The sequence below is a fragment of the Ambystoma mexicanum genome, chromosome 9 (genome assembly GCF_040938575.1).
Source record: "Ambystoma mexicanum isolate Mex_15411 chromosome 9, UKY_AmexF1_1, whole genome shotgun sequence".
NCBI classification, from domain to species: domain Eukaryota; kingdom Metazoa; phylum Chordata; class Amphibia; order Caudata; family Ambystomatidae; genus Ambystoma; species Ambystoma mexicanum.
In genome coordinates, this window is record NC_090931.1 from 1,510,680,536 (window position 1) to 1,510,696,484 (window position 15,949).

Genomic DNA, 15,949 nt, shown 5'->3' on the forward strand with positions numbered 1-15,949 from the left:
TCATCTCAGGAGCAAATGATGTTCAATAGAAGTGCAATCTTACAATTGATGAAGAAGATTCCTGAGCTTCATCTTCTTTCCACATACAATATTGATTATGTATATTTCCCCCATGAAAATAGCACAAATGTTTTAGAAATTGGTTTCAAATCTTAAATGGGGGCAAATACCCTATTAGAAGTATCTGAGCAGTTTCAGAGACTGAGTTATGAAATCTCTGATTCAACTCCAGATAAAATAGGGGGGTCTCAAATGGAAATAGAAATATGGGGACGGGTGGGATGACCCTTTGGAGGCTCGTTCAGAACCATGGAACACTGATGTAATGGCAAGAGTAAATGTGGAGGAAGGGTCAAAACCAGTGCCTGTTCAGCAAGGTTCTAATAATGATATGTGGCCCTTGCTCCCTGATATCCTGATCCAAGTCTTTAAGAAATTGTGGGAAATCTGACACTTGAACTAAACAGTATGGGCCTCATTATGAGTCACCCGGTATGGAAATAACGGTGGCGGTAAATCCTGCAGGCGGACGTGGAAACACCGGCACCATCATGAGATGGTGCCGGTGTTTCCACTTCCCATTCCCTATGGGACTCAATGGGAATGGGGATTTACCAAATTCCGCCTCCGGAATTCCCAGGTCATCGGGGTCATAATGCCCCGGGCATACCAGGAATCACAGAGGCGGAATGGTAATACGAGTCCGGCGGTAACCTGCCGGAATTTCAGGCACGGTTACCGACGGACTCGTAATGAGGCCCTATTTGTCGTTGATAAATTGGAACACAAGGGGTTTCAGAAGTTTTACGAATAATGTGTCTAGGGCCCATATATTTGGCAATTTTGGCTTAGGTATGTTGCAGGAGACCTGACTGACTGCTGGATTTTCAATACTATAGCAAATGGCCTCTCATGCCATACGGGGGCTTACTTATTGCCACCCAAAATTCAATAATAAAGAAGTTAGAAGTCATACCATCTACCTACCAAGGTATCCTAGCAACTTGACTATTTTTGCAGGTAGATGAGATTGTAAAATTTCCCACACTAGTTAATCCATACTGGAACCCTTCATGTTCTACGACTTACTTGCGAGTTTGTTAGACATAGGGCCTCATTACAAGTTTGGTGGTAGCCTGCGGGTTTTACCGGCAAGGCTACCGAAAAACGTTCAATTTTTACCGGCACCCGTGAATGGGCAATTACCGGGTCATGCCGAGTTCGGCAAACCCAGTAATTGCCCATTTGCGGGTGCCGGTAATAACACACCCCCATCCCCATTCGCCCCCATAGGGCTGAATGGGAATGGGGAGTGCGATGCACCGGCACTATTAATAACAGTGCTGGTGCATCCACAAGTTGTGGTCACGGGTGTCGCTCTGCCCGCCAGGTCCGACCTGGCGGGCAGAGTGAGACCTGCAAGCACAACTCTGAGTATGGCGGTACGGTAGCAACGGTGCCGGTCCTCTACCGGCACCGCTGTTACCATACCGCCATACTCATATTGAGGCCCATAGTGTTGAACGGTATGCCTGTGCTCTAATACCCATAGGTCTATCCACACTAGAGACTGCAGGAAAAGCTTGTCAATATGTCCATTAGGAGGGGAAAGGTCAAGTCCTGAAGGCCTTCTGAAGAGGAAAGGGGTTCTTGATATTTCTGATGGCAAAGGGAAGAGACATCCAAATACGGGAGGGGGGCTCACAGAGTAAGTGATTCCACTCATTCCCTTCCTGGCAAAGCCGGGATTCTGGAGCATAAGGAACGTTCTGGAACATAGAGAGTGGGAGGGAATGTAGTTCTTCAATTTTAAAATTATAAATGTGTGATCCTTTCCAAAAAAACAAAGCGCCTTGAAGATAATCCACTCTCTTACTAGAAGTAAGTAGAGCTGTCTAATTGCAGGGGATATCTGAACCCTTCTGTAGGACTTGAGGCAAGGATAAGGGTCCTCATCAAAAGATTGGCAGTATCCCTGCGATAATACCGCCCGGATACTGCCAACGCAAATAGCGTTACCGCTACTCGGTCCTGTGCTATTAGCGCCGGACCACGTGTAATGGTTGGGCGGTTAAGCCCCATTCCCCATTGGGTCAATTGGACCCAATGGTGGTTTCATGGTGCTATTATCACTGGAACAATTAGCGCTGCTCTAAAAGCACCCAAAACGGGTGGTAAGGGGATATTTCTACCTCCAGCAAAAAGCTGGCCTTAAAACTGCCACTTGCCGCCCAATTTATAATACGGATAGCCCTTAAATGGGGTGTTAATAGTGTTACCACCACATTTAAGGGCTACTGACCACCTCGTGATGAAACCCAAAGACTTTTCAACTTTAAAGTCTAGATTATTTACACAAGAGGTTGGAGAAGGGATTTCCCTGTGGAGATTGGCCAGAAAGACTGGTTCCATTCATCTTCGGGGGCCACCTATGATCCATATCCGTTTTCTCAGAGTTGGGTTTAAGCCATTATTTGCTCATTGCCTGGAAACTCTGGTGCAGTGTCTCAGCCGAGGCCCTGGATAAGGGTCTATATAGAGTAGGACCACCTGCCCACAGCTCCTTATGAGTTTAGCCAGATGCTGTATGTAAATGTTAAATAAAATGGGTGATCAGAGATAAGCCCTGAGGGGCACCACAGTTAAGCACAGTGGGACTAGAGGTGCAAGGGCTCAACATTACCGACTTCTGTTGGTCAGCGAGAAAGATAATCCAAGTCAGTGCTTTGCCACCAATTCCTGCCTCCTGCAGTCAGCAACCCTGGATACCATGGTTGATGTGTCGAAGGCTGCCAAAAGATCTAACAGCAGCACCACAACAACCCATCGTTAATACACCTGGGATCATCCCAGACTGACAGCAGGCATGTTGCGAGTGAAGGAAGTTGGATGAACCTATACAACTTTAAAGGCTGTAGGTATGATGTGATATGATATGGCATTCGTAACGTGCCTATACACAAGTGTTTCAAGGCGTGATGAGGCAAGGAAGGGGGAACAGAAGGTGGACAGAGACAACGATCTAATTAGGCCAAGTGACATTGTGATTGCGCAAGTGCAGGGGAGGGGGAAGGGAAACGTGCCTGGGGAAAGGGGAGGGGGCAGTGCTGTACATGGGATCAAAACAATTACAAGAAGTGTGGCCAGCAGGTGGCAGGTGCAAGAGTAAGTGCAGACAGCAGGTGTCCAAAAGTGCAGGTAGGGGGACTGTAGGGTTACAGATACAGACCTAAGTCCAAGGGTTGCTGTGAGGAAGTGCAGGTGTGCAACTGGGCGGGCAGGGACCTGGGCCCGAAATAAATGAGAGGGTGGCCAAGTAACCAGTGCAGTATCAGACTGGAAATCAGCAGGGGAGAGGAAGAGAGAAGGCAGAAGGCAGAAGCAAAGAGGGAGGTCTTGAGGTGCTTCCGGAACCAGAGATGGTTCTCCTCAAGTTTCAGAGAGGCAGGGAGGTTGTTCCAGAGGGAGGCCCCAGCCGAAGAAAGAGATCAACCACCAACTCATTGCTTGGAGAAGCGACTGACCCTGAGGGAGTTGGAGGTGGAGGAGCGAAGAGCTCGAGTAGGAAGGTATTTGCGATCTCTACTGAGATCACATGGGTAGAAGTGGGACAATGCAGGGTTTGAAACTGCCAGATGCAGGTCGCTATTTAGTTCCTGCTTTTAGCCTAGAGGAGCCTGGTCAGCTGGACAGCAACAGCTACCAGGAGCTACCTTTGCTCCCCTCAACAAGTGCCCTATGTGACATTACCTCTGTGTGTTTGGGGATGTGTCTAAGGGGACTTCGTGAAAAATCTAGAAGAACATTTAACCATACCGGGTGATATTTAATGGTCAAAGGGTTATAGTTTGCTTCTCAAGTGGAAATTAGATTAGTGGTGTGCAATGTATTAACTCCTCGTTCCCCGTATGTAACTCCTGCTTACTCTGTGATGCCGATACCCAGGAGCTGCTTTTTGCTCCTGCTCAACAAATCCTTGTTTTGATCCCTACAATGTAAGGCAAAAGCAGACCTCGAGAAACTGGGATACATGGTATAAACAGATTAGCTTTGGGGCAATTGGAGGTGCATGCTTGAAATTATACAAAATACTCGAAATAATGTTGTACTGTGCTTTTTGCTCTAAATCTCGTAAAAGTGACATGGGTAAATTACATCAAAAATCATGTCTTTATTTTGAAAAGTGATTGAGAAGTTAAAGAACTCCTTTGCTCCAGGCCCGAACGAACGGCAAACATTATCATGAAGATATGCTATGGAATGGGGCAAGAGCCTTGCAATTATGTTCTGTAAGATATGTTCCTTAATTCTGCCTGGACCTGGACTGTATCCTTGCTGGTCATGAATTTCAAAAATGCAAACCAGGCTGATCCAAAACTCTACAAGCTAATAGCTAGAGGCTAGCAGCAACAGGCTAATAGCTACAGGCTAATAGTCACAGGCTAACAGCTACAGGCCAATAGCTACAGGCTAGCAGCTAAAGGCCAATAGCCTTTCTAGATGCAAGATCTTGCATCTCTCATACTAAAGGAGCCAACTAGCTGGGCTAAGAGTAATAACATCATTTCCAAATATCAAGCAGATTTCCAGTAATGGCTGTGGACTAATATTAATGGAAAGCAAAATAAAGGGGTATACCTGCACTATAGTCCCTGATCCTTCAGGTATTATACAGCAAAAAATATATATTGGATCAGTAGAACGGGTTGACTCTGGCAAGATTTAGAACATATCACATTTTATTTCAATTACTTCATTACAAAAATGTATTTAATTTCATAAGTACTCTTAAAATTCAACAATTCATACCCTCATTCATAACCTAATACACTACCCATTCAGACATTTCAATCTAAAAAACACACCATGTTATACGCTACACTCAGTCTTTTGCAGAGCATCCACTATTTTTCATTAACATATTCAACAGTGACCCAGTCCATAATATCAGGTGTCATTATATAACTGGTGTGATGTTCAACCAGATATCTTGTTTGTAGAAAAAACGTCGACACGTGTTTCGGTCAGAGACCTTCTTCAGGACGTCGGGCAAGGAGGCAATGCTCCGCCCTATTCTTAGCATGTATGGGCCAGAATTCAATCTAAAAACAATAGATAAAGCCAGAATGTCAACCCTATTTCTTTCAAAAGGTGACGAGTTATTGTCACATTGTGTCAAAGTTAATAGAGCCTTCATCGAGAAACTGATAGCACATACTAGTGTGACATTACCGGACCTGGCGGCGCCCATTAACGCAATAGTAATAACATGTAAAAATTGGCTCATAATTAGTGGCCAGTGACTGATGTCTATTAAGCAATATCACAGTCAAATTGTGATTCAATTTCAAAGGTAAAGGAGCATCACACTGGTAAGCAGTGTAAGAGATGTTCAATAGCGCCTCTGATGGGAAATATAGATCTTATTCTTTAAACTTTATTTTTGGTTTTAAGTAACAATAAAAGTACAGAATAGAAATATAATGCATTGAAAACAAGATTTTAAAATCCAAACACATACCGATAAAAAGACAGAAGAAAAGTCGTAAGACATGCGCATCATTATGAGTTTGGTGGTATCTTGGTGGTAAATCAAACATATTTACAATAGCCACCACTTGGTCTGGCGGAATTACCGCTGGATTACAAGTGTTGTTATGGCGGTGTTAGTCCCCATTTATGGAGTTCATATGACTCCATGGGGATTTCGGCAGAGTTACCACTGACGCTAATTCCACCGGTGCAAATTCCGCCAACATTTTGCTGGAGGTGTTACCTCCACCGTACCGACAAACTCATAATGAGGACTCATATGGTCCCATGGCTAATAAAGCGGGTAATCACACTGAGTATCATAATTCATAAGTGGCTATAAAGTAAAACGACATCAAATTCTAGTATTCAAAATACATTTAAATAGATGAATAATTAAACCAACAATAACACCCTAGTTGAGGAACTATTTTCCATGTGTAATACACAATCAATCACACCAATTATTATATGCCATTACTAGAAAACTGCAAAATAATATCTGATTGCAGTATTGTCATGCCTCGGGTACCTGTGCGGCGGCAGCGTCTGGACATAACTCACGTCACCTGGAGGTTACCCTGGCGTCTCTGTCAGTGCCACACGATCCGCGGTCCTAATCGGACCACATTTCCCAGCACGCCTCGCCCATAGCACACCTCGCCCATAGCAGTCACATAAGACACGCACGTAATGTGCTTTTCGCGTCCTCACGCGGATTACCTATTTATAGTATTTCAAGCTACGGCCCAGTGCTCCTTAACTGTGTTACGTGCCAGTTTTCGAGTGTGCTTTATCCTGTTTCCTCTTCTGTGTGACTTCAGCCCCCAAGTAGGTTTCTGGCCTTCTCCTTTACTCAGCAGGTAAGAGTGGCAAATTGAGGGTGGTTGTAACCAAGGTTGGTATATTTGGCTGCTGTTCTGAACTGTTGTTATTGTTCTTTTCCCTAGGTCTGTTGTTGCTGCTCCTGCCTTTTGATTGGCCAGTTGATGGTTGATATTTGGACAATCTCTGGACCCTGCCTGGTGCAATGCACCTCAACTGGAAGGACATATTTACACCCCCCGCATGTGGTTAGACAGTCTCAATGTCACAATAGGATTGCATTCTTAGAATTATGTCATTTGGTGGTATCTTTACATGGTTTAGATTTAGAAAAAGATAATTTTGGTTGGTGGGTTTTATCAGAGTTCTCGCATATTGTCCCCAATTGGTGCTCAAGGTGGATCCTCTGATGACTGCTCAAGGCTGAGGGGTCACTAAAGCTTTTCTTGCATTCTGTGCATTGATAGGGCTTCTACCCTGTATGGATCCTCAGATGCTTGATCAGAGCTGATCTCACAGTGAAGCTCTTCTCACACTCTGTACACTGGTAGGGTTGCAATCCAGTATGGATCTTCTGATGCTGCTGCAGTTCTGGGCTCCGAATGAAGCTTGTCTCACACTCTGTACACTGGTATGGTCTCTCCCCAGTATGGATCCTCAGATGCTTGATTAGATCTGATCTCTGAGTGAAGCTTTTCTCACACTCGGTACACTGGTAGGGTCGCACCCCAGTATGGATCTTCTGATGCTGCTGCAGATTTGATCTCACAGTGAAGCTTTTATCACACTCTGTACACTGGTAGGGGCGCACCCCAGTATGGATCTTCTGATGCTGCTGCAGATTTGATCTCACAGTGAAGCTTTTATCACACTCTGTACACTGGTAGGGTCGCTCCCCTGTATGAATCTTCTGATGCTGGTGCAGATGTGAGCCCTGAGTGAAGCTTTTATCACACTCTGAACATTGGTATGGTCGCTCTCCAGTATGGATCCTCTGATGTCTGCTCAAGGATGAGTGGGCACTGAAGCTTTTCTTGCATTCTGTGCATTGATAGGTCTTCTCCCCAGTATGGATCCGCTGATGCTGCTGCAGATGTGAGCTGTTAATGTAGCTTTTCTCACACTCTGAACACTGGTAGGGTCGCACCCCAGTATGAATATTCTGATGCTGCTGCAGATGTGATCTCACAGTGAAGCTTCTCTCACACTCTGTACACTGGTAGGGTCGCACCCCAGTATGGCTCTTCTGATGCTGCTGCAAATTCGAGCTTTGAGTGAAGCTTTTATCACACTCGGTACACTGGTAGGGTCTTACCCCAGTATGGATCTTCTGATGCTGCTGCAGATTCGAGCATTGAGTGAAGCTTTTATCACACTCTGTACACTGGTTTGGTCGCTCCCCAGTATGGATCATATGATGCAGGTGCAGACTTGATTTCTGAGCGAAGCTTTGCAGACACTCCGAGCACTGGTATGGTCGCCCCCCAGTTTGGATCTTCTGATGCAGGTGCAGATTTAAGCCCTTAGTGAAGCTTTTCTCTGACTCCAAGCACTTGAAAGGTCTTTTCTCTGTGTGGGTTCGCTTATGTCTTCTCAGGTGTGATGCCCAATCAAAGTGCATATCACATTTCGTGCACTCGTAGGACTTCTCCCCAGCATGCATCCTTTCATGGCTGCTTATTCTCTGATGAAAGAAGCAGAGGTACACTTTATTACTTTATGTCATCGTACAGCCGAAAAAACAATAGTGCTCGCACAGAGCTGTTAATCCTCATTTTACCCCCGCTCACAAACTCACTGGAGGATTCTGTGAGAAACCACGCTTGTGAGCCTACACCAATCAGGAGAGAGACATGAAAAAAATGTGCTTGTTGGGAGAATCCTACACAGACTTACCGGTACAATATTGAGTACAAATCTAGCCATATTTTCCCCCCATACATGAACAGATGAGACCTCGGCATGAATTTCACTTTCACTGTTTGATGCAATATTTTTTTTAAAGAAGAGATTCACTGGGGAACAATAGAATTATCAATAAGTAACTATCGACTATGGGACTATATTCCATCTAGAGGTTCTGAGTGAAATCTGATAGACAATGAAAGCTGAGCTCGAGTTCATGATGCCATTAGGTACCGGGAGATGGAATATACCCCATGACTGATAGCTGCCCAATCGTAATGTTATGTCATCTATGCAGAGGTGTATTTAGGATTTCAGCTGATCTAGGCCCAACAAAGTGCTTGCGCCCCTGCTTTACTCTGTCCCATTTAACAAACACTGTGCCCCTTCACAACGCTCCTCCCCCTTAAACCCTGATTACCTTAAAAGAAATAGAAGGATGAAGGAAAGTGAAGTGGAAAAGAACATGTTACCCCCTTTGCTTTTTAGGTGTTTCTATTAAGTGGTATATAGCTGGCATTTCAGCCTGGATGCAGCACTTAGAATAAACCACATTCACGTTATTTCCCTGCTCTTTGCAGGAAGGTGCAATTAGTTCTGGATGTTTGACTTTCAATACTTAAAATCAGTGCTCAGAATGTGCACTCACTGAGTGACTGTCACACTACACAAGTCCCGAGGCTTCTGATAATTGACTCTTGGTGAGTTAGCAGTGGTGTACTCTCTGTGTATGTATAGAATTGAGGTGGCAAGTGCATTTTTATAGCTGGCTAGCAGCATGCAACTTGAAATGTTTCCTTCTGCTTAAAATAATCTCAGTTTTGCAGACTTGACTGACTTTCACATGATACATGAGAACAAAAATCACATTATAAACCAAATGGAAATGTTGAATAAGAAATCAATACATAACCATTTGTATCTCATTTTCTCCATAATAAATAGAAGATATCCCCAAATACCAGAATCTAAACTGATGTATGCCTAAAACTTTTCATGTGGGCCACTATTTTACTTTTAAAGTAGTAAGTAGGGCATGATTCATGCATTTTGGTTACACTACAACTTACTACTGACAAGATACTTCCTCAGCCCACATGAGCCACTCTAAATCTCTCCACTACTACTTACTACTGATAAAATTACTTGCTCATCCCAGTGATCCACTCTAAATCTTTCCACTACTACTTAATACTGATAACATACTTGCTCAGCCCACGTGAGCCACTCTAAATCTCTGCACTACTACTTACTGTTGATAACATACTTGCTCTGCCCACGTGAGCCACTCTAAATCTCTGCACTACTAATTACTACTGATAACATACTTGATCTGCCCACTTGAGCCACTCTAAATCTCTCCACTGCTACTTACTACTGATAACATACTTGCTCAACCCAAGTGAGCCACTCTAAATCTCTCCACTGCTACTTACTACTGAAAACATACTTGCTCAACCCACATGAGCCACTCTAAATCTCTCCACTACTACTTACCGCTGATAGCATACTTGCTCTGCCCACATGAGCCACTCTAAATCTATGCACTGTTACTTACTACTGATAACATACTTGATCTGCCCACATGAGCCACTCTAAATCTCTGCACTACTACTAACTACTGATAACATACTTGCTCTGCCCACATGAGCCACTCTAAATCTCTCCACTGCTACTTAGTACTGAAAACATACTTGCTCAACCCACGTGAGCCACTCTAAATCTCTCCACTTCTACTTACTACTGATAACATACTTGCTCAACCCACGTGGGCCACTCTAAATCTCTCCACTACTACTTACTACTGATAACATACTTGCTCAACCCACGTGAGCCACTCTAAATCACTCCACAAACTCAGCAGATTCATTCTGAACCTTGCTTTAAGACATGAGTAAAAATAATTTAAGGACATGATGCAATTTACACTGAACCCCAAACATGGCCTAATGCAGCACTCCCTGCCCTCCTCCTCACCCAAAGCACCATCTGCCTTGTTGGAGGACATTTAAATTAAGGAGTAGAGATGTTGTGTTTGACAGAAATAAATCTACAAAGCATTAAAAAAAACAGCAGCCTTTTTAAAACATGTTTTCTTTAATCAGGCCATTCAGTATCATCATCAATAATTAGGATAACATGTTTCCGTCTACATTTAACAGTGCTATAGCAAGTGCTTTGACCTTCCTTTCTTTCTGAAACACTACTATCCTGCTTGTTGAAACTGATGTTATCCAAACACTATTAAAGAATATGGTTCTTTTAAGAGTTCACAGACACATGACGGCAGCCGTCCACTTGGGAGTGTTAGTCCCGCCGCTACCCAAGCCGAATGCTTGAATCGGTTGTGTGGGGTCGGACTGGCCTATAGAGAAATCATGGGATGTACAAGACTGGTTGGTGCTGAAGAAAGGCAGTCCACTGTGGCTAAATTGTTGCTTCGCCTCGGGAGTCTTTCTCTCCTGGTTGGCCACTTCTTCAGCAACCATTTCATTGTTTGATCCTGGGCACGTCAAGTGTGATGTTGGCCGCAGTGCCCGAGTTCTAATGTTTGTTACCTAGAATTCAAGAGCATATAGATTCCTATAGGGCCTGCTTACGTGCCCCCTGCAGTATGAGGGTTTGCAGGATTTCTGTCCTGCCAGGCAGCAATCATTTCTGAACTGGAGTGCTGTGCATGACAGAAGGAGTGATGGCCTGTGCATAATAGGTGGTGCTGCTCAACAAGACCCATTATGCACTGCCACTGCCTACTACCTGTGCAGATACTGGTCAATGCAAATCAAACATTTCTGCAGCAAATAGCAAGTACATGACCAGTGGATGTCCTGTGACTTTGCAAACGAAACACTTACAGGTGAGGAAACAATCAATGTATTAGGCTAATCCTCTAGGGATATAAGAGCCTTTCTGTCACTTACAATCACGGTATCACACAAGACAGAGTAAAGACCAAAAGAATATATATACATTTGCCAGCATTTCTTGGAACAAGCAGTACTTTGAATGTGTTACCTATTGTGGCCCTGGCTGGAAGGACACCCTAACCCTGCCCCTAGTGTGCTTGTGGTGGACCGCCTATCTTTTATTTGCAATAAAGAGGAGAAAAAACATCAGGGACACATTGGTCCACACTTTCAAAGAACCCAATTTGGAAAATGAAAATACCATATGGGGCACCCCAGCACTCACTGGACACTCTCCATGTGGGGGATGTATTATGTGTGCACAAACTATAAGAAGTAAAAGCCGGGTCTGCCTCTCAAGGATCTGGACGTAGAGCGCTGGGCATATGCGTTCCAGGACCCTCATTTGGTGGTCCGACAGCTGGCCCCGGCGCCCCTTGGCATCCGCTGCCTTCGCGAGGCGCCGAGCCTTGTTGAGGGTCCTTGACCTGAAGTCCTCCCAGCGCTTCTTGACATGATGTAAGTCGCGGACTGCCATCCCCTCCGCGTTGATGGCAGTCACGATGTCCATCCAGATCCTGGTCCGTCCTTCATTGTCGGCGCGCGAACTTTCAAAGAGGGAATCATACTGCCCCAGGACTTGCTCCACCAGGACACCAACTTCCCTGGCACTGAAGCTGGTGGCCCTCTGCCTCTCTGGCTGGGGGTTGCCAGTGCTGCCAGATGGTGTTGTGCTGGACATGACAACCCCAGAGGCAGGAGTGGGTGGACAACTGGGTCCTGGGGCTGGGCTGTGGAGCGATAGCATCCCAGTCGGGAAACTTCGGTTCCAGCAGGGGTGGTCACAGCAACTGCACCCCTGGCTGACGTGCAGGCAGCAAATGGCAGGGCACGTGGGCAGCAGGCAGTCAGGCAGCAGCAGATGGCAGGTGGGAGCGTGCTCGGGGTTCTGGGGGGCAGTAATTCGGCCTTCTGGGCAGGAGCGTGGTCTTCCGTGTGTTTTCGCGTGGCCAGCTTGATACAGAGTGATTTGGCATGTGAAAAAATTGCACATCAGCGTGTAATTCGAGGAAAGGGCCTTAGCGCGTAAGCGCGTCAGCACACATATGCGATTTCATTGGACGAAAGGGCCTTAGCGTGTAAGCGCGTAAGTTACATTACGCGCGCGGGCGTTTCCCTCGTAGCACGTGATGACAGAGCACACGTGGAAAAACTGCACGTCCGAGTGTCATTGCGTGTAATTGGAGGAAAGGGCCCGCGTACACGCGTATGTGACGTGTACGTGTGGGCCGGTTTAAAAGCTACGTGTAGCTACAGCTGATGATTGCTACAAGCGGTGGAATGACCTGAAACGCAGAGCAAAGAAGAAGCTGGCCTCAAATCATGCCGTTACTCTGGTAACTAGCGGTGGGTTTCCACAAGAGGACAACAAACTCACTGAACATGAGTCTGTTGCTGGGACCTTCGTCACAGAGGAACAGATCCAAGGTGTGGGAGAACTACCTGATTACAAAGCATTGTCCGGTGCGTGCCCATGCGTGTGTGTGTAATGCATGTGTATGTTGTTTGGGTGACGGGTTCTGATTGAGTGCCAGGTGAGGGTGTGTACTCAAGAGTGTTATGGGTCACCCATTTCCTTCCTCACATACAATCACGTGCCTTGTATTTGGCTATGACTGTATCCCTTCTGCCCACAGTTGCCTATTAGGGCCACATTAGTGCACTTTACCTTGTACTGTCATCTTGCAACTACATTGGTCAGATTTTGTAAGTGTGCCTTCAGGCTGATTGTTTCCACTCTCCCCTTTTTGCTAGACATTTGTCTGCCCTATTGCGAAATATGTGATATGCTTCGGTCATTGTTTACTGCCCACACTGGGGCACTATTTTTACCGGGTTATGTTGATGATTAGAGCATTCAGGCTGATGGAGTATTGGCCTGCAGAAATGTTTTTATAAGGGCCTGTTTGCATGTGGAACATGACAGATGTTTCCTGTGATGTCAAAGTGACAAAGAATTGATCAGCCCACAATGACTGTATTATTGGACACTGGATGTGTTTCAGTGTGTGGCACATGCATATTTTGCAACACTATTCTGCATTAATCTTCTCATCATGTCGATGTCACATGGATGTGTGACAGTACTCATTCACTGACATATTGCTGTAGTTTTGTACTTTACCGTGCCTATGCTACATGACATGTGTGTGCTGGCATGTGTCATGTATGTGTATTGGACATGCCACTCACAGCCTGATGTGTGATGCCAGTGCTACCCAACATGCTGCAAATGTGTTGCTTTTCCATCTTGCTCTCCCCAGTGTCTGCCTTTTTGACTCCACTTCCAACTCTTTGACAGTGCATGCATGGCAGGGTTATAGTCATGTGGGACATGTGTAAATCATGTACTGGATCTATGGCTTGTCACAGCCTATGTGTGTGCTATGGTGCTCATGCCTGTTCCCATTTGTTGTCTTTCATGTTTTTGCAGGTGATAACGCACTTGATGCTGTTGAGGTGGAGGAGATGGTGCAGACCCAGGAGGAATCTCAGGCACGACCAGGCACCAGTGGGGGACGTGGTGTGGTGGTGGGTGAGAACCCAATGTTACTGCAGACCATACTCTCCAGTAGTGCCTCTGGGTGCACCTCCCCAGACCTCTATTCGGGTGCTGAATCGGATGATGAGACTTATGTGCCGTCGCAGGTAAGTTTTTCTGGCAGGGATTCTGTTCTGTCCAACCCACCTGCACCAGGGGTAGAACCCTCTATGGGGATGTCAGTGTTGGTAGATCCGCCTTTGGCGGTTACGGATGCAGGGTCACACTCCACAGCATCTGATCCTGTTCCTGGGCCAGCAGATCAGAGGGGGAATGCAGTCCTGTAGCCTCAGGCAGTGCCAGCACAGCAAGGTGCAGCTCGCCTTGCCCCAAACAGGTGTGGTGCCCGTCAACGCGGTGGCCGTGCGCCACTAGGCAATACTGTATGGGAAAACTCCATGTACGGTATGGCAACCCAACAGGCAGCATCAGTAGAAATGATGGCTCAGGCAATGGAGAGGGTGGCCACTTCCATTATCCCCCTGAAAGGCAGATGGAGTCACAACAGCAGGCAACAGACTCCATTTGCCAATCACACAGGGAAGACATGTTGGCGTCCAACAGGGACCGACGGGCAGCACTGGAGACTCTGCGCGAATCCATCTCTATAGAGTCCCAGGCCCACAGGGAAGCCCTGAGGGTAGAACTACATAACCTCAGGCAGACTCTGGTTGACCTTGAGGCTTCCAGTAATTCTAGGGCAGAACAGCAGCTGGAGCAGCTCACACGTTCGCTCTCAGCTGAGATGCAGGCAACACGTGAGGAGATCCGGGCATCACGCGAGGCCATGCGTGCAGAAATGCAGGCAACCCGTGAGGTGCTGCATGGGGATCTCTGCACTTTAATCCTCCAGAATCAGACCTTCCAGACCCGCATGCTTGCTGCCATGGAGGACCATACCAGGGATTTGCGTGGGCTGCCTCCCATAGTGCCACCACATCCTGATGCAGCAGCAGAGGTTGAAGAGAGCGACAGCAGTTCTCCCACAATGGCATAGCCGTGCAGGCCATGAGCCCAAGGAGGTATTTTTTTTTCCACAACATCCACACGTGGGTGTTGGTGTGCACCCTGCCCTCGAACCTCCTGGGTGGCCTCCCCCACCCCCACTGGCCCCCACATGGCCATTTCTGATTTTTTGTTTTTTTTTACAGTGTGTTGCCTTGCGTGGCTCCCGTGGGCATCCACTGTATTCCGGCTGGGCACATGCAGGCTTGTCCTGATTTTGGGTTCGATGCTTGGGTTCGTGAGACACACACCCCTCCTGCTTCCCGTTTCCATGGGCTTGAAAAGGGTGTGACCAAGTGACAGTGAATTACACAGTGACGTTGGGCTCCCATGAGCTGTGTGGGCAGTCTGTAGTCAATACTGTGTAGACATTCATAGTGGATATTGTTGTTGTTTTGTACGCTGCATGGTGTATTGATATGTGCTTGTGCTTCCATGTCTTCCTCCAAATTTGCAGGTTCTTTCCTCATGTCTTCACAAGGCGGTCTACTTTGGAGATGGAGTTCATGTTGTATGCAGTACACTGACAAATTTGCAAGGCAGCAACACTGTACAGTAAGAAGAAGGGGTCGATGTGGTGGCATATTCAGGTTGTAAGACTACGACTACTTTAACTTAGTACTGTCATGTTTTTGCTATTTTTGAGGTAGAGCTGCTGCATTGTATTGTTGGTAAGTATTTGGTCATGTGTGTTGTTAGTTCTACATTACTGGGAGCATATTGTGTGTGGGCAGTTTCCATTAGGGACAGTGTACTTTGTGACACTTGTGTCAGGTTTTGTGCATTGGTTTGTTTGCTTTCACATTGCATTACATGCCATGGTGTGTTGGGTGGCAGAGCTGGGGAGGGGTTGGGTGACATGGTGCTGTTCTCATGTTGTATTTTGCAAGGGGGTAATGATTTTAGCAGCATAGATGTATGTCTTTTGATGACACAGCATTGGTGGGGTTTGTGTAGGTAGGGACGCACACAATGTAACACTTCCAGGTCACCAATCTCAGGCTGGTATGGCTGTGACAGTTGACTGTCCCTTATGTCATCATCATTGATTGTCAGCTGGTATGTGCCAGGGCTGTGTGCACTCCACAGGGGTGTGAATTTATGTGAAGTAATTAGCCACCAGCTGCGTACGGGATGCCTCACCCCGTGCCCTTTCCCCTCCATTGCGCAACGG

The 15,949-nt window shown here is 46.3% G+C and overlaps 1 protein-coding gene across 1 annotated transcript in view; it reads right to left on the minus strand.

Moving 5' to 3' along the window:
- Positions 1 to 4,721: 4,721 nt before the first annotated feature.
- LOC138489369 (zinc finger protein 420-like) overlaps positions 4,722 to 15,949 on the minus strand; it is an 89,919-nt gene continuing 78,691 nt past the window's right edge. The window contains exon 2 of the mRNA XM_069617085.1: positions 4,722 to 8,041. Within this exon, the coding sequence (XP_069473186.1) occupies positions 6,830 to 8,041 (1,212 nt within the window). The 3' untranslated portion in view covers positions 4,722 to 6,829. The remainder of the gene's footprint in view (positions 8,042 to 15,949) is intronic.